This window comes from Lineus longissimus, chromosome 4, assembly GCF_910592395.1.
Source record: "Lineus longissimus chromosome 4, tnLinLong1.2, whole genome shotgun sequence".
Lineage (NCBI taxonomy): Eukaryota > Metazoa > Nemertea > Pilidiophora > Heteronemertea > Lineidae > Lineus > Lineus longissimus.
The window spans coordinates 20,007,845-20,035,447 of NC_088311.1; the positions used below are offsets into that span (position 1 = coordinate 20,007,845).

General features: G+C 41.1%; 2 protein-coding genes across 26 annotated transcripts in view; one reads left to right on the plus strand and one right to left on the minus strand.

Moving 5' to 3' along the window:
* Positions 1-3,123, plus strand: part of LOC135486366 (PHD finger protein 24-like) — a 28,734-nt gene extending 25,611 nt beyond the window's left edge. The window contains exons 5-7 of one of the 2 annotated variants that reach the window (XM_064769111.1): positions 845-996; positions 1,207-1,299; positions 1,685-3,123. In XM_064769111.1, the coding sequence (XP_064625181.1) occupies positions 845-996; positions 1,207-1,299; positions 1,685-1,853 (414 nt within the window). In that variant the 3' untranslated portion in view covers positions 1,854-3,123. The remainder of the gene's footprint in view (positions 1-844; positions 997-1,206; positions 1,300-1,684) is intronic. The other variant, XM_064769112.1, reaches the window with a different exon arrangement.
* A 2,342-nt stretch (positions 3,124-5,465) lies between these two features.
* Positions 5,466-27,603, minus strand: part of LOC135486577 (multiple PDZ domain protein-like) — a 242,447-nt gene continuing 220,309 nt past the window's right edge. For 18 of the 24 annotated variants that reach the window (XM_064769472.1, XM_064769471.1, XM_064769464.1 and 15 more), the window contains 14 exons: positions 26,309-26,425; positions 25,828-25,923; positions 25,427-25,501; positions 25,124-25,241; positions 24,633-24,842; positions 19,808-19,995; positions 19,607-19,690; positions 18,824-19,048; positions 18,405-18,521; positions 17,996-18,155; positions 12,843-13,027; positions 12,344-12,561; positions 9,674-12,033; positions 5,466-6,926 (listed from right to left, as the gene is read on the minus strand). In XM_064769472.1, the coding sequence (XP_064625542.1) occupies positions 11,763-12,033; positions 12,344-12,561; positions 12,843-13,027; positions 17,996-18,155; positions 18,405-18,521; positions 18,824-19,048; positions 19,607-19,690; positions 19,808-19,995; positions 24,633-24,842; positions 25,124-25,241; positions 25,427-25,501; positions 25,828-25,923; positions 26,309-26,425 (2,064 nt within the window). In that variant the 3' untranslated portion in view covers positions 5,466-6,926; positions 9,674-11,762. The other 6 variants (XM_064769467.1, XM_064769473.1, XM_064769479.1 and 3 more) reach the window with 6 other exon arrangements.

The window sequence follows — 27,603 nt, forward strand, 5'->3', positions numbered from 1 at the left end:
AGCGAAATTGAACCTTGCCACAAGTAATGGTCGAGCGGAAAGAGAATTGCACCAAGGGGCAACACGGCTAATGGGAAAATGAGTGGGCATGAAGCTTGGAGCTATGAACGATAGAAATAACATAGCATTTCGATGAATGTTCAATTCTGGGAGTTAGTGTATGAGTTGGTGTTCTTGTCAATCTTGAAATCATGTCAAGTCGGAATCGACCGTGCATGTTCAGCGTAGGTGTGATGGACATGGCTATAGGCAAGGGAAAATATTGCGTTGGTGGACAGAAAAGGTGGAGTATCTTGAAAGAAAACGCTGTCTATAGCTGTAAGTGTTGGGCTTTCATGCGAATGTCTTTGTTGCGAGTAGAGTGATTACAGTAGATACACTTATATACACGTATATACAAGAAAACTACGGCATGAGATCGATTCAAAGACAGCGTGTAACTGCTTTAACCAATATGGATGGATTCGTTCAACAGTGATTTTGGCATGCCAATCTACCGGCGTTGTGCGTATATCCATGCAGAGACTTTTGGATTGACGTTCACCGCCGGTATAAGTCGGCATGGATTTTGGCTGCGTGGTTTTGCACTCCACTATTAATGCACGCTTCGCCCGGAGCCAACGGAATGAGTAGCAATTTAAAAAGTACTAGAAGGTCGGAAGAACTGCCTTCCGGCAGGACGGTAATCTTCCCAAACAACATCCACGGGAAAGTAATAGACACAACAGCATTACAGAATGGGTGGGCTTATATAAAGGAGTTCTGTTTTTCCTGGTGGGTTGGACCAATCAAGCGACATGTGCCTCAGGTCATCTCAAGTGAAGGTTGTGATTTTCATTTCCAGGTTGCCCTCGTGCGGTTGTTGAGCCCGAAGGAGGTCGAGCGGATCCGGGAGACATTCACCGCTTTCGACACGGACTGTGATGGAGAAATTACCACAAGCGAAGCCACGAAGGCTTATTATAAATGGTATGCCGAGTTTCTCGGATCGGAGAGGTAAGGATGTGGAGGCAGTTTGTTGTTTTTTTTCGTGAATCTGAGCCACTTTCGTGAATTTTGGCTCCGGTAGGATTGCTTTCTACCCTCACTGGGGCTTGGGAAAGTTTAGGCAACGAGAGCACCATGAGAACTAATCTGGAGCCTAACAATCGCATTCAAGATTTTAAATGTACATGTAGCCTTACTGATTTCTTGATATATTTATAGCGATCCAGCGGCGAAGGGTAACATGGACATAGCTCGTATGGTCATCCAAAGTGTCAAGAATCTGATGACAACAGCGGACGGGGAAGCATGTGGGTAGGTAGCTGCCGCATATTATGATGTGAGCTTGGTTTCCATAGCAGGAGAAACCGGAGGCGAGCGCGGTAAACCATGTGTTTATAATTGTGACTGATGATATTGGCTCGTGACTAACGACAGCGCCTGTGGAAGACGGCTAATTTGATGACCTCTGAATGAAGTCAAAAATAACTTGAGTGGAGGAGAGAATCACATCACACGTCCTTTACAAATGCTTTGTATTCTTTACATATTTTGCCTGTACAAATGACACAGATACACGCTACTGGGAAACGGACGGAAATAAATACGGCCTGCTTCAGGGCAAAAGAAAATTTATATTGATCAGTCACAAACATTTTGGACAAAATTACAATAACTGTTCCTTCTTCTTTTATTTCAGAACGATATCTTGGGAAGACTACGTCTACGACCAGGTGCTGTACGTACTGGCTGCCAGGCCCAACGACTCAAACCTGCACACGAAAGCAATGGAAAAGTTAGAATTGACGTCGGTTTATTTAAAGCCGGAAAGTGATAGTGCTTCGAGTAAAAGTGACGAGGTTCCGTGAATTTGAATTTGGATTGCCCAATCGGGTTTCGGAATTTTAATCACATGACTCGGTCACGTTGCGGTAGTTCGACCAATCAAAAATCGATGAAGTTGGCAAAATCTGTCAGACAGTGGTAGCTTCTTTGAAAATCGGAAATGATATCAGGAAGGGTTTACAGCAGCGTACTATGACCACACCTAGAGGATCTGATTAATGATCTGAGGTAATGGATTCAAGTCGGTCAATTGACACTCATTAGCCGATTCGTTGACTACATGAATTTCGTGCGGACTTTTTGCGCTCCTTCAAGCTGTACCGCGCTACGAACCTGCGGTGAGAGCCGTCACCCATTGTGGTATGGGACACCGCTCTTGTTCTTCGGCGAAATGCAAGGAATATTCAAATGAATTACCGGTTCTTCTATTTGATACTAATATTTTAAATCTTTCTCTCTTCTGTAAATTTTATTGTACCTGAGTATCAGCCGTTTTGATTGCAGTAACAGTATTTTGATGGAGGTGTTGCCTATATATCTGTAACTAATATTCAAGATACGGTGTTAAACAGCAAGGTCAGCAGTGTCTTCATCTCTCTGCTGCATATATAAAGCGTCATCCGCACGACTCCATAGGACATTCATCATTCTTTATTTTCCTCGAGCCTAGAAACAGTTAGCAGACGGGGGGGGGGGGGGGGCAGTGGGCTCTTTTCGGAAGTGAAAAATGTCGATTTGCTGATGGCCCGTTGATTCACGTGCGCGGGGCGGCAAGCTCTGCTCTCTTCACTCATCTCCAACCCTGCAGAGCAAATGTTAGCTTTTCACTGCACAGTCACAATGACTTCCGGTCACCTCGGTCCAATCCACGCAAACTGCTAGTCCACTGTCGTTGCTTTTTCGAATATGGACCCTCATCACCATATACTAGTATATCAACCTTTTTCATTTCATGACGTAGTCTTGTAGGGGGGAGGGAGTTGGTCAGAAGTGCACTGTTTGTACGCTGGTGAAATCTTGAAAATGACGGATGGCCCTTAAGCTAAGCTCTTGAAAGGATATGTATATTTGGACTGCTGGTCAAGACGGGGCCAAGTGTATTGGGCCGCTCTGCATTTCATCAATTTAGTATCTGAAATTGTATTATGGTTTTATTACCTTGCTTCGACTCCATTGTGTCATTTTCCTACGATTGTAAATACATGTCTTCCACCTTGTGAATAGGAGGCGTTGTTCGTATGTCCTATGCAGTGTAAAAACCCTTAAGTTATGAAATAAATCCTTGCAATGTTATCTATAGGGTTTGTTTTCGCTGTGACCAAGTCATGCCAGAGCAAAGGCTACCATGCTCTACAAATACGGCCAGCAGTTAATTAAAGGCAGCATTCATCTGGCCTATCACCTCATACATCCTTTAAGATCTTCAGATGGTTGTCTTTTTGACCAGCCAACGGCTGGTTGGTGATCTTTGGAGATGGAGCCTTTTCTTTGGTCGCCGCCAAGCTGTAGAACCGACTGCCGACTAACCAGCACCCCTGTCTTCGCGGATCACTTAAAAGCCTATCTCTTCCGGATGGTCTGCTCAAAGAACTTTCTACACTTCCAGGTCGCAGCCACATCATGACTTGCAAACATAGGCCATTTTCCAGATCGGTTCCAGATACGCCGGTACCACCTAGGGTCGGACCAACAAACCATCTTTACAATAGCTCTTCACGGTCAATGATGCCAGACAATATGGCATGATATGAAGATCTATTCTAAAGATGGTTTGTTTGTCCGACCGTAGGTGGTACCGGCGTATCTGGCAAAGGGCCTATGACTAACATATATAGGCCTACATGTAGATATCACCAAAAGCCGTCTGAGATGTCTAAAGGACTAAAAAGAGCATATCGAGTCTGAGAGAACTTTACCTCACAGTCTATCGACAAAAGCGATTTTCAGATATTATCTTACCGGAATAAAGGCACAATATTGAAATATCGGGACAGCAGTCCACGTTTGTCAAAGGTATCCGACATTTTCTTTCCGACTCAAACTGAGGCCAAAAACGAGGGCCTACAAACTCGCCGAGCAAGGGCCTGGGAAAGCGGGTGTTCAAATGTACTGTATTAGGAGGAACGACCAGTCCACAAAAACCCACCGACCGCAGTAAAACTAATGACTGCCGTCGTAAATTTGATAGAGCGTTTCTCTTTTATCAATATGAAACATTGACAAGGCCTAATCGGGCGTTACTGGCAGCAGATACTTTCGAATAAGACAACCCATGCGGTTACCGGGGTGCAGTCACGGGTACTAAAATGGTCTTTCTCATGTATGAATACAATCGTGTTTATTTACCCGATGTCATTTCGCAAAAAGCATCTGGTAATCTGAAATGTTTTTTCTCCCGTATATGTTAATGTATAGTACCTTTGGTTCCGAGCAACCTCACTGACGCTGGCGCTCTCAAGAGCGGCTGGTTGCGGCGCAAATGGTATTTCTCCCATACGGATACATGTATGTGTCGCACACCAACTAAACCATTGGATCAGAGCAAAACATTCTTTCCCGAGTGGTTAGCCAGTTTCTGTACCCGAAACAAAACACCCGGCCACGACACAGGTCAACATCATAAATGGTTTTCCTCCCGTACGAATATCAACAGATGCGTGCGAGGTTTAGATTTTGTGATGTTGTTCAAGTACGCGAGTTCGTGAAATACGCGATTACACCGTGGTTGTTTCGGTCTTGCTTGTGACCTGGTGTCGGACTCGCTTGTGTCCTGGTGTCGGACTCATTAAGGAATGGACGGCTTTTTATTGCAGTACGCTTGTTCTTCTTCTGGTTCATCGGCAAACTATTTTTCTGAACGTGTTTGATGCTTTTTCAATTTGGTTTCAGCTCTTAGATAGTAGACAAACGCGTTATTCGGTATTTTTAGTACGCACAATCCTTTCCCGCCAAGTGAGTGCACGCCGAGATCCACGCTATTACAAAGGAACGTCATTTCCATTATGGTCCTGATAGCGGGGTAATCAAGCGCCATCAGCGTAACGTCGGAAACACTGATATCGACACCAAGACGTCACAGGCCAGATCCATGTAAAGGATCGACGCATGGAGCGCTACATGTAACTCGGGTCGAATCGGAGTCAACGTCGGAAAAGCGTGATTATTCAGTCAGATTTTGAATTTTTCCTTTTTTTGTGCAATTTGTTGATGGGAAGGAACTACTGATGTAGAGTATGAGGTGAATTGGCAGCCGACAGTTGGGTAATATTGCCCTTAATAATACCAATGGTCCTTTATAATGAGGTCAAGTTAACGTTGTTGCTGGGTCTGAGTCGGAAGCCCACACAGATGCCTTTGATGGCAACAGGTTGGAAAATTCATCCCTTACCAAGAGATACCCGGACGTAGTGGACTGGCCTGTCCTGTTGCTCTGGGTGTACCACAGGCACATTCTTTTATGTGTTGTCACTGGGGTGTGTGTTTGTCAGTCGAGTGGGGGCTATTGAGCTCTTATTTCCATGTACCTTTGCCGCGTAGGGAATGTGTGTTCGCTTCTCCGGCCCTGCACACAAACGTTGGAGACTACCTGGTGGTGTGGTCATAAAAAGCCATGAAAAATGTGTCAGAGTCAAAGGTGATTGTAAAATGGTTTTATTTCTTTATTATTCATAAGAAATACAGATCTAAAATCAACAGGTTATTCCTAATATGATGTAAAGATAAAGAATGGATAAGATCTAACTTATCTTTGCTGGCCCTAATATATATACATGGACAATATGTACAAACCCCTAACCTGTCACATTCAAAGCATATTGAAACCGTTTCTCTGGCATGGATATGAATAAATAGTTGGAATTAGCCTTCTTTATTTTCAATATCTATTACAAGAGACAAGAAGCAGGATATGAAAAATACATTTTTTATGTGGTTTATTTTTTATATAGAGTTTTCACTCTATGGTATGCAGAAACAATGAGAAAGGAGAACATCTATTAAATTCATTCAGAGAAGCTGCCAGCTGAAAATTTTTAAAAATCCTTGAACTTTTTATGGCAATTTGTGAGCCTAACATGTCTAAATGAAAAATCTTCTCAGGTAAGGGTGGGATGCAACAAGCTTATTTTCATTATTCCTGCAAGAAGTGTCAGTAAATTTTAATGATGCAACCATAATTTGGATGTTCGAAGGCCAGTGTTAAAGGTGCATCATGATTCAAAAGGAACCACCTAGGCAAACTATAAAGTCGCCACACGACACACAGAAGTGCAATTTGCAGGCCTACATTTAACAATTAGTGGCAGGCTCTGGTACTAATAATCACAAAGGGCCCTTCCATGGTCAAACCATGCTAAGTTCGCTGTCTCATCGAAGGGCCAGCCTTGGCATTAAAATAACCATAGCCAAGGCTTGAAATAAGCAGAAATTCCTTAAAGGCTGAATATTTTCCACACCCAAAAAAATGTGTACAGGATAGATGTGACCATCACTGCACATGGGATGTTCTATTTCAACTAAATCCATGAAATTTAGTTTTCTTTGTTTTTCTTGAATTTGGCAAGCCTAGTAGTGGATTTTTCTTAGATAGATAAACTACCCTGCATCAAGGGTGCAAAAGGCCTTTATAAATAGACGACTCGTCTTCTAATGTACAATGATAAGCAGTGAGAACTTTTTAAAGCCATGGTGGACATCGCTATGAACAGGTTAGCCACAACAGCCAATGATAATGGCAACTAGCTTACCATCTGAAGTATGAAATTTAAAAACTTTATATATATATGATGTATAATTACACACAGGTTTATTTTTTATTTATATATATATATTCTCTATACATATGTATGCAGAAATATACACCAGGAAATCTTAATGTGCTTTCTTGTCTTTATGTACAAGCATAATCAAGAAATGCACAGTGATATGTTTGGAAGTAAACTAAACACATGCAAAAGACAAAATGATAATTCACAACATAAAGAGTAAATATCTCATACCAGCAGGCTTTAGCAGTTGATAATAGGCAGCATTCATCTGACCTACACCCAAACATTCTTACGAGAACCAAGCTGAAGGGTAGTATTACATATATTTTCCTCTGGACGCAAGGGCCCAACGCGCCGCGTAGCGGCAAAAAAGCGAAGCTGGCGAAACATTTATAACGGGTCACCGTCACTTATTATTGGACTTATAGCGCATTTACGGGGTTGCAACTATTTTGCTTTATTGTGTCACCAGGAAAGAAAAGCATGCGACCTAACGCCGATCTATTTGTATAAAGTGATAATTGGAAGGTATATAGTAGGAAATATCAATAAAATAATCATTCCATGTCGTCTTTTGAGGGCATTTTTGATTGTAAAAAATATATGTGTACGTCACCGTAGTCTCTGCAATGATAATTTTATCAGAGCAGTCTCGCGCAAGTAGAAGTTCTTTACCTACTAGTTCTTCACTTATTAGTCTCAACGTCTGGCGCAAAGCCAGACGTTTTCCATTACGATTTCACTACGATGTTTGACAATAAGGAGCAGTGCGCGAGATATGCTAATGAGCAGACTTCCCTCGCTTGAGTTTCTGAAGAATGTTCCATATCGCGCTATGCTCATCACTGCTGATTATGACAGGCGTGCACAGGTAGGTATCTGCTCCCCAACTTCCACCCTAATACGGTACAATAAGTTACCATTTGATGAGAATGGGACAATGCCCTCACTGTGTATGGAGTCATAGGGATAAGAAGACATTATTCATTAGTGTTGGTACAAGTGATTTTGCCCAAAAAGCATGCGCATTCAAAAAACAAAATATGCAAGGTATCACGTACATGTAACATGACCATGACGACGTGCAGAAAGTGCACTGGCCAGTGCATACCCTATGGCTATGTATAGTAAACATGGTAAACATGAACAACATCATTATTCATCGGCAGTTCATTTTACTCTGAGCTTTTCCTGAAACATATTGCCATGATGATTAGGCCTACCATGTACCATGACCAATAACGGCACTAGATCATGTAGATGTCAACAAGTTCACATGAACCGTATAATCCCGCATAATCCCGCATGGCGCATGTGGGGCATGCGTCTAAACCAAAGCCCCAAAATCACTTGTTTTGGTCTATTTCACTTGTGTTTCCCCCGTCTCCCAGTCCATAATACATTTACAGTTTACAATCCCCGATCATGGCCCAACAAAAGGTCATCGGTTGACTAAAGCCAAGGAACACAACTGTTCAATGGATTTATAGTTGAATGCGATCAAACTACATCTTTTCAATCGTGGATTGTAAATTTAACCCCATGGGCCTAGGGAAGGCCCTATAACAATACTTTCGACACAGTTATTATCTCCGCTGCCTCCACCATGTTACACACAGTGCTCACTGCTGATTCTAAAATGCGCCACCTAGTCAATTGCACTATCGTCATCACCTCATCATACTTCATTGACATTACAGGCACACATTGACATAGACCACTGTTGCAATCAACGACACAGTCGCTATCCAAGTAGCATTATAGAGGTAATTATCATTATCATACCTCATTAGCATGTGAACCAATCGCGTCGCGTCCTTTGCGATCACGGCAAAGCCTCATGGAATAATGTCTTTCAACATTGAATAATTTTTCATATTCCATGCCTACAACTTCAATTTCTTCATAATCCATGGCTAGAAGTTCAATACTAATATAATATCCAAGATAAAGTTACAAGAAGTAGTCAATAGGGGTCTCTCACCTCTCACTGTATGTCCACACTATTCACGCTTGTACGAGGAATACATTCAATGCTGAATCTAACAACACCCAGTGCCCTTACTCTGTATATTAGTCACTGGAAGATGGCCCATTTCACTCCTTGCTTCTACTTCACCTATAGTCTCATTGCAAACGCCTCAGTTCTATGATATCACATTCACTTTCAGCTGTCATGCAACGCAACAACTGTGCTATCTGCCATCGCACATCAACGAAGAAGTGCAGCCGCCCACATTCCACCTCACGTCTGTCCGACCAGCTGCAATCCTCGAGGACGCCCCACTGTACCACGATTTCACTACATTGTTTGACAAGAAGGAGCAGTGCGCGAGATAGGCTAATGAGCAGACTTCCCTCGCTTGAGTTTCGGAAGAATGTTCCATATCGCGCTAAGCTGACCACTGCTGACCATGACAGGCGTGCATTGGACTGGTACAGGTTGGAACTGAACATTGAATATGCTGGTGGTGACGCTTTCTGATGAGAAGTTGGTCGTGACTGATGCAGTATCCTTGGACTTGTCCACAGCATCGTTCAATCATTGCTCTCTGAGCTGCCTTGATTCTGTACCCAAATACTAAGACCAAATGCCTGTTGACTGTGCTTTAAGAGAGACTGGCGCCATGCCTAGAGATATGACTGACCCCTATTGGCAAATTTGTATGACTTTATCTTGCCTACCTAGCTGCTGCCTATAGTCTCCCTTTAACTGCGGAACACTTCAAAGTCGATAAAATGCCATGTTCCACCTTTTAATGTGTTCAGACCGCCATTTTCAAAATAATCAAGTCAGGACACTGCCTTCTAGTCTCATAATAAATTTTGCTTTCCTCAATATATAATAACATTTCTTCTTCTTCAATGCTTTCATCATTCCAAACTTCTCCTCCTCTGACTTTTACAGGGGTACAGTCATGGCAATCAAAACCCAAATACTGAGACCAAATGCCTGTTGACTGTGCTTTAAGAGAGACTGGCGCCATGCCTAGTCTCTCTTAAAGCACAGTCAACAGACACCAACCCCCTCAGACTCAGAAACCACAAACGCCCAACCCTTCCTGCTACCCTAATACTTCTGGATCTCCAAGATTCCATATAGAAATAAAAGTTGCTTGATCACATGTATGTAAGCACTGTTTGATGCACTGCAGTCAACTGAGGGGGTTTTGTCTGATACGTAGACAGTGCTGCCAGTAGTAGACCTGCAGGTGTAGGCCAGTTGACACTGTCTTTTATAAACTGCTGATATCTCTGATGAGCATGTAGGCCTGCATTGAACTTGAATAATAAGGCGCTGGCTAGATATTATGCAGTTACGATGTACAAATAAGCATGTAAAAACACTTTGGGGCAGTCTTGGGAAACTGGCCGTCAATTACGCGATTCTTGATGTCATTCTCATAAAGGTTTCCAAATACTGTTACATATACATGTAAGCCATCTATTTTGAAAATCTGTTGTGAGGTTTTCAATTATATCAAGTTTTTGCCAAAAAAATTTGTTGATAAGAGAAAAAATTACCATGGATACAAAGATTTAAGATGGTGTGTTCATTTCAAACTACTGACTGGTTTTCCTTGACTGCCCTATATTTGATAAATTGTTACACGCAGACTCCGGGATACATTGAAACAAATGAAAACGCAACACATCCCAACAATGTCTTAACACAACTAACTTTCCAAATCTAAACATTCTATAAAAAGCCATGAAATTTGATGGAATTTAAAGTTTTGGGTCAGGTAGAATTCAATTTAACTCCAACATAACAACTCTGAACACTTTTTAACAATCCTACGTGTGACCATACAGTTTCCTGAGCAAGCTAATAAGAAGCAACGTAATATGTACAGATCAAACTTGCATCAATTTGTGTTGACATATTATGTTAATTAAGTACCATAGATGTTTTGATATGGAGTGGCGGTGGCGTAAAACTAAATACAGTGGAACCTCTGTTAGCGGACACCTCTCTATAAAGGACAACCTCTCTATAAAGCACACTAGTTTTGGTCCAAAATTGGTTGTTTCCATTCAATTTGACCTCTCTAATCAGGACACCTCTCTATTTAGGACAGCGCTTGTCAGTCCGGAGGGTGTCCTTAATAGAGAGGTTCTACTGTATTGCAACACATCTCTCAAAGTTGTGGGTTTGAACCTAGTCAGGTTGCCACTTCGTTTTTGACAGGTCCAGCTTAACCCTTTAACTGCTGGATATTTTTTCTCAATTTTAAAATTTTGCCGATAATCTGTTTTTAAAAGACTGTACAAGTAGCTTGAAACGGAGAAGAGTTAGATTCCTCCAAACCGCCAAAGAAGTAATCTACTACCTGCACACCATCTATCAGTAGGCGGAGAAACTACATAGCAGACGATCTTTTCAATGAAACTCGATGAATAACGCAGAGGCGCTTGTCGCAATTCGGTGACGGTGGCAGTTAATGAGTTAAAGGGATTATCGCTTGCTTGATACAGCACCCCAGTCAGTATCAAAGTGAGCATGTATGAAACTGTCCCAAATTGCTGCACGTGTCATTACCATGGAACTCCACAACACAGCATTATAAATAGAAGGCAACTAAATCACTAGTTCAGAAGACTGAGTCTAGCTAACCGTACTTTCTTCTGTGCAACAGGAAATCAGAAGGTACATTTTTGTGGTTGGTGAAAATGTATAAGTAGGCTAAAATCTTGCCGTGCGAAATTCACTGTGTGAGCAGCTAGTCCTCAAAACCCTAGAGTGCCCTATGGAGACCCATTATGACACGCATTGTAAAGTGCACAGAGACAGACCCTGGTCTGTAAAACAGACCCTGGTCTGCAAAACGCTACATATACTGGGTGTAAACGAAAAAATAATACACTTCTAAAATTGAATAGCATTAAAACTGTCATTCAGAACCGAATCAGCTAAGACATGTCCAATTATCACTCTGACATTGTCTGAGCTACATTTGTATTTAATTATTTTGGATGCTATCAAAATTCTGAAATTTGTTAGTTGACAGAAAGAGCATAAATTGGAAATCGGGTTTGTTCTATTTGTTCTAGTACTTCTTGGCAGCCGTGAGAACAAATCAATCTTTTCCAGCCATCCAGTGCATGTTTTAACAAACTCGTCGACACACTTTATAAAAGAAGCCTTTCTCGAAAATTGTCCACTCAAGATACAATGCGAAGTTTAACTTCACCATGCGAGTTAACCAGGATCTTCACTGCTTCCTCATGAGTGATACCCTCAAGGCTACGGTTGTTGACGGCAGCGATTTGATCCCCTCGTTTCAGTCGGCCGTCTGCTGCTGCTGCCCCCTTGGAGAATACAGTCTTGACGTAGATAGGAAGGTCGCCGTGCGGACTGCCGTGGCCTCCTACGATCGAAAAGCCAAGACCTTCTGCCTTGCGTGTAAGGATGATGGTCTTGTATTGAACTTGCCTGAAATTGAATATGTGACATCACATAGGGGTGGTTCAACATTTCCACGAGTATAGTGAATACGATCTTTCATGACCCCTCCACCAAAAGAGCACTTTTAACGTGCAGACTCTTCAAATGTATAGGTATCGATTCTTTGGTAGTAAAGTAGAAGCTCGGTGAATAACAGTGTGATTGATGTTTAGCCAATATGCAGTAATGCAGGCTGCCAACCTTGCCTCGCCTTCAGATGAAGCATACAATATTTTATCAATAAACTGTTTGTTGACTGCGACAAGAAGGAGAAGACAGCGACCAGTCCTATACTTACGTATCCATTTCCTCCTCATCGTCCAAAGCCTCTTGTTCCAGAGCCTCAATCTCTTCAAGGGTCGGCTCATCTATGTACACAGGCTTGGAGAGGAAGTCTTCCCCCTTGGCCAGCTCCAGCATGAGGACCCCCTGTGTCTGTGTGAGGAGGGTGACCGCCTGACCCTGGCTGAGATTGTCGGTGCTGAGGCCATTGATGCTGAGCAACTGGTCTCCGATCTGAAGAAAACAAAGAAATATCAAGTATTGGTAGAATAAAACCTCTTCATTAAGAAACACCCTTGGGACTGACAAATCATGTCCTTAATAAAGAGTTGTCCTGATTAGAGAGGTCAACTTGAATGGCAATGGCCTATTCCGTCTAACAGCAGTGACCTTAGGTGTCCTGCTTATATTAGAGAAAGGTGTCAAATGAGGGAGGTTCCATTTACTTCAGAACAAGTCAATCCCATGCCCAAGTTGAAAATGCACACACCGACTCGATTACTGTAATCACCTACCCTAAGCTTCCTGGCCCTTGCTGCTGGAGTATCCTGCTGAATGTTCGCTATTGTAATTGGGATGTTCCCTAATGGACTCCCGTAGCCTCCAGCGATGCTGAGGCCGAGGGGACCACTATCATATCGTTCTAGGTGGACAAAATATGTGCTGATTGAAGCACTCTGCTCGCTTGAGCTGCTCGAGCCTGAAAATGATGACAATATATTACAAAATATGACTTGAGCTTACCCATGGAAGGCTAGCCTGTTCAAAAGTAACATTCCTTCCCATGCAATGATGACAAGATGTCAGAATATAACTTTGTAACATTATCTCACCGATGGAGGGCAAGTCTGTTCAAAAGTAACATTCCCTGCCACACAACACTATATCCCCACTGCTCATCAATTGGTGCCTGACTGCAGTGGCACGTAAAAACACTCATCCCGCTTTGGATGATGAATACTCCATGGAGAAAAACAAATCCAATTTGCATAGCGAACGCTGTAGAAGAAGAAGAGGAATAAGTTTCGTGTGACTGGGCATGTGACTAATGACCTGAAGTGTAATGTCAAAGCAAAGCCATGAAGAGCTGTTTTATTTCTTTGGATGCGAGAGCCAATGATCCTTTTGAAAATACGGAGGTCACCAAACAGATTGACTTCAGGAAAAGGAAAGCAGGAGACGGGTCGAAGGTCAGATGCAAATTAGAAGTCAGCAATACATTCATTACAATTTGGTTTAGAGATGAATTTAAGATTTTGGACCATCAATAGTATGGGATGAGAAAACTGACTTGAGTTAGTTTACAAGTTGGTTGCGAACTTTTTGTCGAGAATGTATCATGAACAACAAACTCAGATATACAACATGAAAATTCTTCTACATAGATGCACTACACTTAATCTCCACATGCTAACACTTTTAGCATAAAGTGTTAACATAACATCCCAAATTTCTACTTAACCTAATACTTGAAACATAACAAACACAGTCCAAACCAGAATTTAAGAAAAAAATATATCTGCAATTCATGATGATGTGGTATTGCAGACCAGAACACATGCAGGATATAAACCTTCACTAATTACCAGGAAACATTTGTTGAAGCTTTTGATTACCAAATTTGGAATGTTGCTTGTCCGCAGAAATATACCAAACTCCTTACATGTAAAACAGATATTCAGAATGCAACAAAACACACTACTATAGTACCCCACAGGTGAGAGATTTTTGTCGCATGCAATCATGACTGCAAGTCACGGTGATGAAATTCTTTCATTTGTGGGCCTCTTTAGCATCAACCCAGATGATTGTTGGGTAATAGCCTTGGTCTGCCAATATGCCAAAGATCAGCGCCAAGTTGCACATCCCAAACTCGGTCATAAAGAAAACCCTTGAGATTACGCTACAGGTTTCCTGGTAAACGGTTCCTTTAAAAGACTAACAGACATGAAGAGAAAACAAACCATCCAATTTCGCCTAAGATGATGAATCTGCAAAACTGTACCGCACAAACAAGATTTGCAATTGGGAGAGTAATTTTTACACCGTTCCTCGAGAAAGAGATGATACAATTTTTCTTCATCTTTTCTATGTTATCTTGGCAACAACACTTGTCAGTTGTGTAGATTCATCACTAGCTTGATAACAATATCTACCATTGGAACAAAAATACAGAATACAGCTCTACCATACACAAATATCAGGGCCATCACCAGGTGTGAGTCAATAATGCTCTGGTTGTGCCCCATTACGACTCCAACTCCGACTTTATCTTCGAGGCTGCATATTGCTTGCACAGGCTTGCAGTTTGAAGTTGATGTCGGAGTGGGTGTTGTACGTAAATGAAGCACAACTAAACAACATCCCCTTAGAGGAGAAGTCCACACGACTTATTCACTTTTGCTCAAACTTGACATAATCCCACACTTGCAGTAAAGAGGGCAGGGTGGAGAATGACACAACGGCCAGACAAATACCGATTTCACCATTTATGAACTAAAACAAATTTGACAAACTTTATAGAACAAAGCCATGCAGACTACCCTTTAACCCTTTTGCTGCAGTTTTTATTTTCAAGCCAGCACCAGCCCGCGCTGATGATGGACAGTACTTGCCTTCTTATGAATGGGCAAATAATATTCAAAAGTGTTGCCATCTATAGTGGTTGGATCAAACTAAAGTTTCCAATGCGCCTTTGGCAGATCCTGATGAATTCAAATTATAAAAGGGCTTGACCTGCTAAGCATGTCAACCGCAGCAAAAGGGTTAAGATCCTAGAGACAGACCCGAGCATTCTTCTACCAAAGCCCAGGATGTACACAGGCCTAGACTGTAACGGATTCTAACCTGGTCAAGTTTAGCTCCTCCTTTGACTAAAAAGCTTGATTATGCTCTGGGAAACTTTGGAATGTACGCAACCGATCTGAACCGGGAATGTTAGGAGTTTGGGAAGCTGTGATCTGCTTTTGCTGTGTCAGCACTTTCAAGATCTGCATCCCCTGCACCATCTAAAGCGATCTACCCAGTATTAACACCAGGCTAACATAATATCCAAAAAATTAAAAGACACTTCATTCAGGTTTGAATAGTCAATTCACTGACTATGACACAGTAGCTAGAATACTTTGTAGACATTTTTCAACTGAAAAATATTGTCTTACTTCGTTCAACAAAACAACAGAGAAGTAAAGTTTTTAGATTTGGCAACTTTACTTTTTGAAGTAAGCAAGATACATGGAATACCGAAAATTTCAAAATCCTGCTTCTCACATACTGCAATTAACTAATTTATTCCTAATTAACTAAGATAATCAAGCTTAATAGCTTTTTGAGGATGGGAGACCTGCGAAAAGAGGGAGAGATTATTGTTAGTGGGAAAAGTAGCATAAATGGCCAGTCGAGTGAAGAACGTGTAGATATAAAACAATATCTAGAACTTTGTACCAAGCCTCGTTGCTGTTGCTGGTGTTCATGGATGAATGACCAATAATGAGATACGCGTACATGTAGCATTATAAGGTGTGTGATTGGTTGGATTAGCAGTGATGCATAAATTGATGTGTCATAAACAATGATAAACAAGTGTTTCTTTCAACAATAAAAACAGTGGAAACTAAAATCTGAGCAATAAAATTTAGTATGCAAAACTCCTATCTAAGAAATAAAAATCATCAGGCAGAGGTTTAATAACTAACTAAAAAGTTAAATTAAGTATATAAAACAAAGAATTATTCAAATCCAACAGTTGTCCTTCATCCTTCACTGCATGTACTCATTTTGTAACTTCAAACTGACATATAGCCCCTCATATCGGATACCATAAGCCAAGCCTAACAATACCAAGCAAAATCTTTTTGAAAACAAGCAAATGACCAGCACCAAGCACTGAAACAGTTTTCAAAAGTGTGGTGTTGAACTTTATCAGACCATTTCATGACTTTTTGCCAAAATAAATAGCAAAATCGGCAAGATATTCAATTCAATCCTTCAAAAGTCAATGCAGGCAAACACTCATTAAAGGCAGGAGCAGATAGATGATTGTTTTAAAAACTTGAATACAAAGAAGTACTAGAGGCATTCAATTCAATAAAATGCAAACAAAAAAACAACTATCATATTAAGTTCATCAATCAGAAATGTCAAACGCAACTGAAGGCACTCAAAATCAAAATTGATAGATAATCGGTGGGAAAATTTAATGAACTGAAAAATCTATTACATTCTCTCTGAGATGAGTGCTGTTATGATACCTATATAGTTTGCAGATGTACGTCAAGCCAAGATACGGTGTCAGTACAACAGTCGAGCTCTATCGTAAGATGTGCTAAGAGTTTGAAATCAGCCATATATTGTCTACGATGGTGGAAACTGGCTCTTTACTTGAGGAAATTGCCAAACAGGCACAAAAATTGTAATGGCAATGCTTCAACCTGTACTGCCTTAAAGTGCTTGACATTCATTTCCAAGCCTAATCAGAAATCGCTTGGTAGAAACCAAGAACCACACAAACTGTGCTACACTTCACTTGACCATTTCAGACCAGTTGCAAGTACTGAGTAGCACTGGCCAAAACTCAAACCATCGACCTTCTGATCACAAGTCGGACACTCTTTCACTATGCCACCACCACAGGCTTCCTCAAAACTTCACAAAGTTTGAAAGATGGGACGGCCAGCTCTTCAGCTTGTTACGGTGGCCTGCGCTGAGGTTCAAAGTGGCAAGTTGCAACATGAATTTAGGCTTTATAGAACAACTTCATGTTTTGACAATCTGGAAGAAGGATTACACTCCATTGCCACCTGACGTCACAATTATGCACTCTGCCCGTAACCAATTTTTAGGTGCAAATCTTCTGATCACTCACATTGGCTGGAAACTTTACCACACAAAGTCCAGAGTTTGCACATACACGTAGGTTGAAAATATTTCCAAGGTAGACAATACTGAGGCATCTTTTTCTACAAGAATTCCTAATTATTGAGAGAAGAAATTTCAAAACGATGCGTAAAGTTCGAATAACACCTACACTTCTTGTAATAAAATTTGTAAAATCCCATAACTTATTGAAACTCTTCTCCTATATCATCTTGTTGTTGGTCTTGAAACGAAAGTCACAAAAATTCACAAATGAATCAAAATGGATCAATTTCTGATGAAGTATGACATAAACACAAGGCTGCTAAAAAAAATAATTGCAATGAAATTAGGCTTTTTACTTGACTTTGTGCTGTATTTTCGTAATCCCAAATATGAAATGGTCATGAACAATGTCACCCAGTATGCACTTTTGGGTCCTCCTTGTACACATGCAAAATATATCCTCCCAACCCAAATCACCCTAATATTCTAAAGACTATCCTATATAGTTATAGTGTAATGGTGTGCTTTCAAAACGTATCACCGCAAGTTTGCTGCCTTAAGCTTTGGCTAAAACATTGAAGAAATAGAATAGAAAGCATATTCTACTGGTAGAAAAGTGAAAAGTCAGAATTCAGCTATACTACTCAACTGGAAGGAATTTGCTGAATTCAATTTTATTGAGAAATGTGAGTTGAATAGAAATTGTTAGAGATAATTAGCAGGACACAATACAAGGAGGGAGGAAATTACCCTTGGGGTCAATAATTTTTAAACTTTTTAAATAATCAACCACTTATCTGACAATTACCTTTCACATGTTTGCCTCCTTTAGTTTTTGCATTGCTAGCGCTGGACTCAGATTTTCGCAGGCCGGCTTTTTCGCTAGCGCTGCTGGAATTCCGCCGAGAGGTACCATGCGATCCAACTTTTAATCTTCCGACCGTCATGGTCACTTTTCCCATTAGAATCTAGGACGAAAGAAAACGCTTGTCAGAGTTGTTGACACAGCGGAGATTATTTGAAAATCTGACAGCTATGAGCAATAGTTTGTCTTTTTCTTCATTTGATGCATTGACTGACATCATTGATTGGGTGGATCCTCTATCGGCGACAGTCTTAAGGATACATATCTACCAGGCATGCGAGCGTGGGTCCATATCTGACGAAATGGATCCGGCCTTGCGTTGGCTTCAAACTGGCCATTCGTCGTATCTTACCTTGAGGACTGTAGCTGCATAGTCTTGAGTTGCATTTCTCATGTCTTCACCATTTACATCAAGGATCTGGTCACCTTGCATAAGCCGGTTGTCACTCTCTGCCACGCCACCTTTTACCTGAAATTGCAATAACATTCATAGATTTGTTCAATTTTATTCAAACACATGACACAAGCAACGATAGGAATTGGAGAACATGTATTTTCATTTATGGTATTTTCATTTACCTTGTATCATATATAAGGTACGATGGTACAGTTATAGCTCATAAAATGTATGGTACTATTATCTGCTGTTTTCTTTACTGTAGTGGCTATAATTTTACCATTTGACCTTATATCAGTGCAGCCATTATTACTGAGTGACGTTCTACATATCCCAGCGCTAATAAACTGCACCAGTAGCGAACATGTACTTACTATATCTGACAAAAACACACCAGTCCCGTTCTTGCGGCCAACAATACTAAGGCCAAGACCTTTGCCAGGCTTCTTCATCAGCTCCACAGTGAATGTATCATAATAGTCCTCGTCCTTCAGCTGAGAGTCGTCACGATACACGCACATCCGCACCTTTGATGGCGTTTGTCGTAAAACTTGGATCGCCCGCTCGTGAGTTGCATCGCGGAGGTCTTCATGGTTAACCTTAGAGGAGAGGAGTCAATAATGAATACCTTATACATGAGGGTGCAGAACAGTATTTCCAGGAGTTACAAAACAAACAATACTGCAAAAGATTTTTTCAATGGTTCGGGGTACTACTGATCGGGATGGGAAATAATAATAATAATAATAATAAAATTGTTATTTATATGGCGCAACTTTCCAGAATTAGTCCTGTTCAAGTGCGCCCTCCCGTCGAGTTGTAGTATTGACTATAGAGTTCTGTTTTTATCTGTCCCCTGAATGCATTGTAAGTATTGTTTCTAATGTTACTGTTTAGGCTATTCCATAGCCTAGGGGCACTCCTGGAGAAAGCTCGGGTTGGGAAATCTGGCTCGTAAAGCAGGAGTTTTTTTCAAGATGGCTGCCATAAACCTTAGTGACCTTATCTCTTTTCGTAATTAAGGACATAATGACTGAACAATGCCAGGAATGATGTTACTTCAATTTAATAGAGGTGGATCCCTTGGTGGAAAGCTACATGGCAACAAAATTAGCAACCCAGGTCAAATCACGTGGCGACAAGAATGCTGCTCTCACCTCTAATATCTGGTCACCTGATATGAGTCTGCCATCTCTATTTGCTGCTCCATCTTCATAAACTTCATGAATGATTATAGCACCCTGAAATAAATGAAATAGATGAAGAGTGATGCCCTGAGACCTGAAGAAGTTTTAGTGTAGTGGCAGGAATTAAGAAATTCTGCATCAATATAAAAGAGGTATTTTCATTATACTCACAAGTAGCGTATCTGAACCTCCCACTATACTAATGCCCAGACCCGATTTCCCTTTGTTGATTTCTATCACGGTAGATCGGCCAGGCAGGATGTCGCATGTTGCAGGGTCACCTTGGGGAACTTCTAAGTGATGGTGGCTTTCTCGGGGCGAAGTTCTACCATGCTGGCCGTCAGCGGCGATGGACTGGCCTAAAATGGAAATAGAAAGGGTCTGACGACTCCACAATGCAGGATAATGAGGTTTTGATCTCGCTCATTATTCGCAACATCCGTGCCACGGTATTTTTCAACCTTGTGGACCCCAAGAGATAACACACCGTAAACCTCTGAAAAGGTTTATTGATTGAGAGGCAAACGCTATTCAACAGCCTTACCCACATACTATGAAATTCAAATTCGGCAATCCGAGAGTAGTCTAGATACAACAGGTGAATGGTGTCAAGGACAATCTTCAGGCTGGTGAAGCATTATGAACATCTGAACATCTGTGCGACATTTCTGGACAAGAACTAATTAAGTGCAGTAAGTGCTTCCTGACAACTGGTCAATTAACCCTTTCATACCCGGTATTTACCGGGTCTGTACACTGGGTGCTATTGTCCCGCAGTAATCAGAACTGCTGAATTTTCCACAAGTTCTATCATTCACCACAGTTCGTATAAAGTTTTTTGTCATGGTTACACCCAAAATGAAATGGCCAGGGCCATTGTGCTCACCTCATGTGGAGGAAAGATGGATAAAGAGCATGGTATTGTGTCATGTAGTGTTAGGTTTGATGTAGGTCCAAGCAATTACAATTTCCCCAAAATGGCAGTACATTCGACCTCTGTGACCTTGAAAAGTAGGTCAAATCAAAGAAGACCCGGGTGACACATTGAATGGTTGTTAGAATTAGATGTACCTATGATATAAAATTGGTGCCAATCGGGCAAGTCATTACTAGGAATAATGGCATTTTGAAGAATTTAGGATTTGGCCCCCTCCCTGGAGGCCAAACGGCAAATCAGATCGCACCAAACTTCGGTACCTAAGATCACCTGACCAAGGGGTACATGTGTACTTAATTTGTGATCAATAGTCATTGCAGTTAAGAAACGTGCCATAGTTACGGCCTGACGGCGAATTTACGCCATTTGACCTCTGTGACCTTGACAAGAAGGTCAAATTAAAAACCTGTGTGACATATACTGTATGGTGGTTAGACCCATGATATCAAATTGGTGGCAATCGGGCAAGAAGTTAAGGAATAATCACATTTTTAAGGTTTTTGGATTTTGCCCCCTGGTGGTCAAGTGGTGAATCATATTGGACCAAACTTCGGTCCCTGAGATCACCTGACTAAGGGGTAAATGTGTACCAAATTTGGTATCAATAGTCATTGCAGTTTAGAAACGTGCCATCGTTACATCCTAACGGCCAATTTACACCATTTGACCTCTGTGACCTTGAAAAGGAGGTCAAATCAAAAACCCGGAGGATATATGATGCACCTTTGCTAGAAGTACCTACCATATTTTTTTCAAAAATTCCTGACTACTATTAAGGGAGATATTGCATATTTTCACTTTTAACGTTTGGCCCCCTGGTGGCCAAACCATGAAACGAATCGGACCGAAACTTGGTCTCCAAGGTGTCATTACATAAGGGTACATGTGTACCAAGTTTCAACTCAATAGCTCTAACAGTTACGAAACGTGCCCTGCTAACGGACGACGGACGACGGACGACGGACGACGACGACGACGACGACGACGACGACGACGACGGACGACGGACGCCACGGTATGGGATAAGCTCACCTCTGCTAAGAGGTGAGCTAAATGAGATCGCTGCCCGTTCTATACCAGGTGTTGGCCAGGCGTAGGGTACACTTCGAAAACCCGGCATACAAAAGGGCAAACTCTTTCGATAAGTTTGATTTGGACATGTACATGTAATGAAGGGATGAAGTCTACATAGTAATCAGTCACCTTTAACTAATACGAAACTTTTCAGAAAATGCATCGAATTAAAGATGACACAAATGTTGGCGAACTGATCTTTTTCTTGTTTGCATAATGGCTAAAGACAATGAAGTGATATGAAGGCAATTGAAGGCAAGCTTGGCAGGTGATTTGCAATTGGTACATAAGCGCTTTTCTTAGACAAACTGTACTTGTTGACACCATCGTTAATACACTAAACTGATACTATGCACGCAAAGATCGCACTGGACAACATGACGATTTCACGAATAGATACTTGTTGATAGAAACCACCCAGAGAAGTTTGCCTTAAAACAATGACAGAATAAATGGCAAAATGGGTAATGTTCACAAAGCACAAAGTCTTGCTCATTTTTCAATTCAATACGGTATTTTTTTGTGACAAGTTATTACTGGTTGAAGCATTAGAGTTGAAAAATTGACGAGTTTGATATTTGCGTTTGATGCCAAAATGGGCGAGAAAAAAATTATCATGAACATTACCCAGTTAATTAGTTGAAACATTTCATAATTAAAGCATCAATTAGTGACAGCAACATTAGTCAACTCATCACTGCCAACCCATTAACTGTTCGCAAAAAATTAATTCAAAGCATTGTTTGCAATTGATGCACGTTTTGGAGAGAAAAAATGATTATATATGGGCTTGGCAGAGGAAGAATTAACACAGCACATGAACAGAGTCATACATCAAGTACATGACCTATAGATTACAGCATGTTCCAAAAGAGTGTCACAACTTCCAAAAAATAGATACAAAAACCGTCCAACAACATCACCATACATCATCATTCAACCAAAAAATACTTGCATGAATTTAACATAATTTTTTAAAGAGAAGCTCATCTTCCTTGTTGATTTCATCTGGCGATTTGAAAAAAAATTCTGTGAAAATCCAACAAAGAAGCTTTTTCAATGCGTTCAAACTGAAGTAAGCTGGTACAGTTATAGCCTCTGTGTGCATTGGTATGTACTGCTAGCTGTTTTCTACACACTGTAGGGGCTATGTACCTGCGCTATAATTGTACATCTTGCCCTTACATCAGTTTCTGATATCTCTCGGATAAAATATCCACCAAGGTGTCGATCATCGGCTGATTGAAGTCAGAGTGACACTTTTTTGGGACACCCTGTATGGTGAACAAGACACTACAGTGTATGACACCCTATATTACCAGGGACTGTCAGGAATATACTAGGAGAACTAGCTCGCATGATCGTCATCCCGATCAAATCTACATCCTCGCGAGAACTCATGCTCATGCTCGCAGCCGAGAAACTTCCATCGCTTAAGAGTTCATCGTCTGAAACCAAAGATTTGCCAACCAGATAAGCGCCCTGTTCTATGTTGAGGCTTACATTGATCACTGGATTGCATAAGGACAGATATCACAATTATGGAATAGATAAAGTTGGAATAAAATCGTCAACATCGTCTAGCAAGTACAGGCTTAAAGAATACGGATAGATGTGCTGTGTACAGTTAGTTCTACAGATATCTATCATAGAATAGATCCTCAAGAAATACCAGTTGCCAAGGCTGATCCCTTGCAACTGAAACCTATAAACCGGTATTCTAATCTAATGGACCAGTCAATCAGCATTGCGATTCCCTCATGTCACTCAAACATCACCTCTGTAACCTAAATTTGAATTCCATGCTTTATTCAATGTTCGAGACAGGGTGACACATAGGTATAGCCAGAGAGTGGTTAGGGGTGCAACAGACCCCATTTTGAGTGGAAAATCTTTACTTTTGACTGGGAAAAGCCATGACTATGAATTTCCCTAGTTTTTCTGGAAAACGACCCCATCCCTTTGGAAATTTTCAATGCCTATGTCATGAAGGTAATAAAAGTGGTACAATCACACCCCCAACAGTGTTGAAAAGAGCTAGAAGTACAGATCAATGCACCCTGATCGTGGCTTTATACATTCCAAATCACAGTTGACATCAATGACTGTATTTTTACCGGGTGGGGGGGGCTATAACTGTACCACTTTACCTTATGTAACACCATTCTGAATGGCAGAGTAAATGACCCAAAAGATATGTCACATACATAAAAGTAAGAGAAAGCTGTGTCGAGACCTTAATAGATATTAGAAACCTGAACTGCCAGAGAATGCCAATTCTGGAAAGAAAATAGTGGTGGCTCTGGTTACCTACAACTGGCAACAACTTTTACTGTCGATACCTGCTGACAACTAAAGAGTTGGGCAAGTTTTTTTGCATCAAAATTAGTTTTGCCAGCTGCCTTATACCATTTTCCTGCTTACTGTGATATTATTTTCAAGTCATTTTAACAACAGTAGAACCTCTCTTAGCAGACACCTCTATATTAAGGACACCCTCTCTATCAAGGACACTAGTTTTGGTCCCAAATTGGGTGTTTCCATTGAAATCAACATCTTTAATCAGGACAACACTCTATTAGGAACAGCATTTGTCAGTCCCGAGGGTGTCCTTAATAGAGAGGTTCTACCGTTCACTGTAAGTTGAAATTGCGAGTTCCATTGACAGATAAATCCTGATGACTGGGTGGGTCGACAGTGTGAAGCCATATCAGTTTTGGCTTTTTTTGCCATGCGATGTCGGTGTTTGGTAAATGTGGCAATTTTCTCGATAGCTTAATAGCTCGAAAGGCCTCAGCAGTTCTCAGTAATTAGTACGACTGGAAAATATTATGGTGCCTCTGTAGACCATAATCTGATAGGACATCCCCGGCCACCTAGTGGCAGTTGTATAAATCAGTCAGAAGAAGATGATAGTGAAGACGTACAACAATCACACCCTCTACTGGAGAAATCTGTAACACTCATAAAAAGATGTTACTTTACCAGATTGTAGGTCTACCCTTTCAGCACCAACAGCATTTTCATCATTTTCTGCCATTTTCTTGTCATTTTCGACTTTTGATTTGTCATTTTCGATTTCAATTTTAATTATGCTCTCATCGACCATAGCAGCTGGTACGGTAACCTCAGTTTCATCTTGGTCGTGTGTGCCATCAAAATCTACGACTATCTCCTGATCTTCGGTGTTATTGTCTAATTAGGCAAAACAAGATTTCTACGTGTTAAGCAAACAATTGAATACTACAAGAGGATGCAGGAGGTCATGTCAATAGTTAGGTTTAAAACTCTACAGCACCTTGGTTGGAATGTACTATTGTGTTTGTTGTATAATACATTGTGCCTTGTTCAGGCTGATTACACTCAGACCAAGCCATGAGGGCGGAGCCAATTACTGCCGGGGGGAGGGGGGGGCTCTCATAAAGAAGGGGTATGCACATCTGTGTCCGTGTAATTATTTACTACTGTCTACTTACTGGCCTGGTCTGTTACACTAAGACCAAACGTCGGAGATTTGCCACCAGATGTCACATGGGGATCACGATTTATCAACAACACAACGGAACCTTGTGTTCTCCGTAATGCTTCTATTGCCTGAAAAGACATCGAGGGAGAAATTAGTCAAATCTGTTGAGGAGCCTCATAGCCTAATGGTCAACACTGCTGGTAATCACCCAATAGGGTCCGGGTTCTTTGATTTTTTTTCCGCAAAATGACCAAAGCCTATTAAAAACGACAAGAAGCCGAATAGACTATAGAGAGAATGTCTCATTATTTACCTTATCATAATGAACTGAGATCAATGGTTGGTCGTCAACAGCCAATAACTGGTCAAAGACCTGCAGCCGGCCGTCCTGCAACCAAGAAATCCATGAAAATTTAAACATCGGGTGAGTCGGATTCCAATGATCTCTATCATGATTGCTTGTGCTGTGAGCTAATTAAGGACGTTGACTCGCATATTTAACATTTTTAAGGCAGGCAGATGGTGACATTCCGTTCTTGTGCTCTGTTTATGGCAGTTTGATAATTTTTCAATGATCCTGCTAGGAGAAGTCTCAGTCCTGATGGAAGTGAAGACAGTGTATCTCATGCACAAGTTGTCATTTTTATAGCCGTTTTACAAGATTGATCCTCATCCAAAACTGAAACGTGGCATTTCATCTCTAACTGTGCTTACCTCCTGAGCTGGCCCTCCCATTGTAATACTTTTGATAAAGATGCCCTTCTTATCACCGCAGCCTTCTTGGATGGCAAAGCCGAGACCCACAGATGACTGCAAGAGATAGATTTAGAATATGATAGCATTGATCTTACCCAAGGCTTCAACTTATGAGTGCTTGCTTTAACCACTACTGCTGGCATTGACCTTGCAACTCTGTCTCTTGCAAACCAGGCAAGGAAGAGCATCACGAGCTATGTGTACTTGGATTTCCAACTTAGATATGCACATGTGCTAAGGAAGAGAACAGCAATATGCGCTATACCAAACATTTTGGAGACAACCTCACCACGGCATTGCTGAAATGAGTACTGAACTGTCCTCCAAGTTTCAGAGCCAGCAAATTTCAGTTGAACAGAGATTTACAGTTATTCACTGAAGCTTGAAATATCGGACGGACGTGTCGGATGGACTTCCCTTTGAAACCCGCACTTCTTACCTTCTGCAGCGATATTTGTTGAGTGTTGGGGAATTGCACGGGGTCAACATGAACACTAGGCAGGTGAGCATTCTGTTCAGCAGTTGTTGGTAACTCCCTCGGTACTTCGGTACTCAGCTGGAAGAAGTGGAGGAAAATTATGAAATCGTTAGTGGGACTCTAGGATTGGGCTGGAAAATACAGACATTGTGTATTTTTTTCCTAAAGGTAAGAGCAACATGACTCCATGTTTTCATCACTGTTATAAGTACACAGTGAGAGCCTGTCCATGTCAGCCATCAAATTCTTTCTTATTTGGTGTTTACGCTGTGTCGCTGTTGAATATAGGTTACTGATGATGGGTGCTGCTGTTGACGTTTTTATGAATTGGTTGGTTGTTGTCATTTTTGTGGGGGCCTTGAAAACTGACCAGACTTGCAGCACCATCTAAAGATCACAAGGACAGGAATGATTTGACCAGAAGTAGAACTGACGATGATCCCCACCACCTGATTCATCAGTTAGGACATCAAGAAGTAGAAAGAAGAACAACCAGCTCAAAAAAGAATGTTTTGTGATAAAAAGAGAGTTCCAGCATTAGCGCCTGGAATGGAACCAAAAAATAGGGAAAACAGCAAAACAAATTGTAAATCACAACATCTATCGATGGTCAATAGTAGAAGTTTGCATAACTAAGAACAAAAAACTTCTAATCAAATAAGTTGAATGTTTTAGTGAATATGAAATTGCAATGTGATCCGCAAGCAACATCATCAGCCTATTTCCACAAACCTGCTTCAAAACACTTCTAACCACCAGAAAGCATCTGCCAGGCAAGTTGGAAAAACACTATAATTGTAGAAGGTCATTTGTTTCAAACACTTCTGCCCACAAAAGGCAAAATGGGAGGCAAAATGGGGAGGCACTTTGGAAGGACAATAAGGGCATTACTTCTTAGTATTTCATATTCAAGTTTTGCTTGACACACAGTATACAAGCAATTATTGAACAAACTCAAAACTCTGTCAGTCAATATTGATTCATAATTCCACAACTTATAACTATCAGTCGATTGATCACTGGTGGTAATGCGTGGCCGACATATCTCGAGACGCGAGCTAATATGTTAGTGATTAGTCAAAGACATCCAACACATGGGGTGAAATTGGATATCGACCAGACATTTTGATGGAGTTTGAGCATGTAAAGGTACAAATGCCTTAACCGGGAGAAATTTGTGAAGCTAAAAGTTGGTGAATTTATTCATTTGCAACTGGCAGTAGACTGTCAAACTAAGCGATTACTAGTTTTACCCC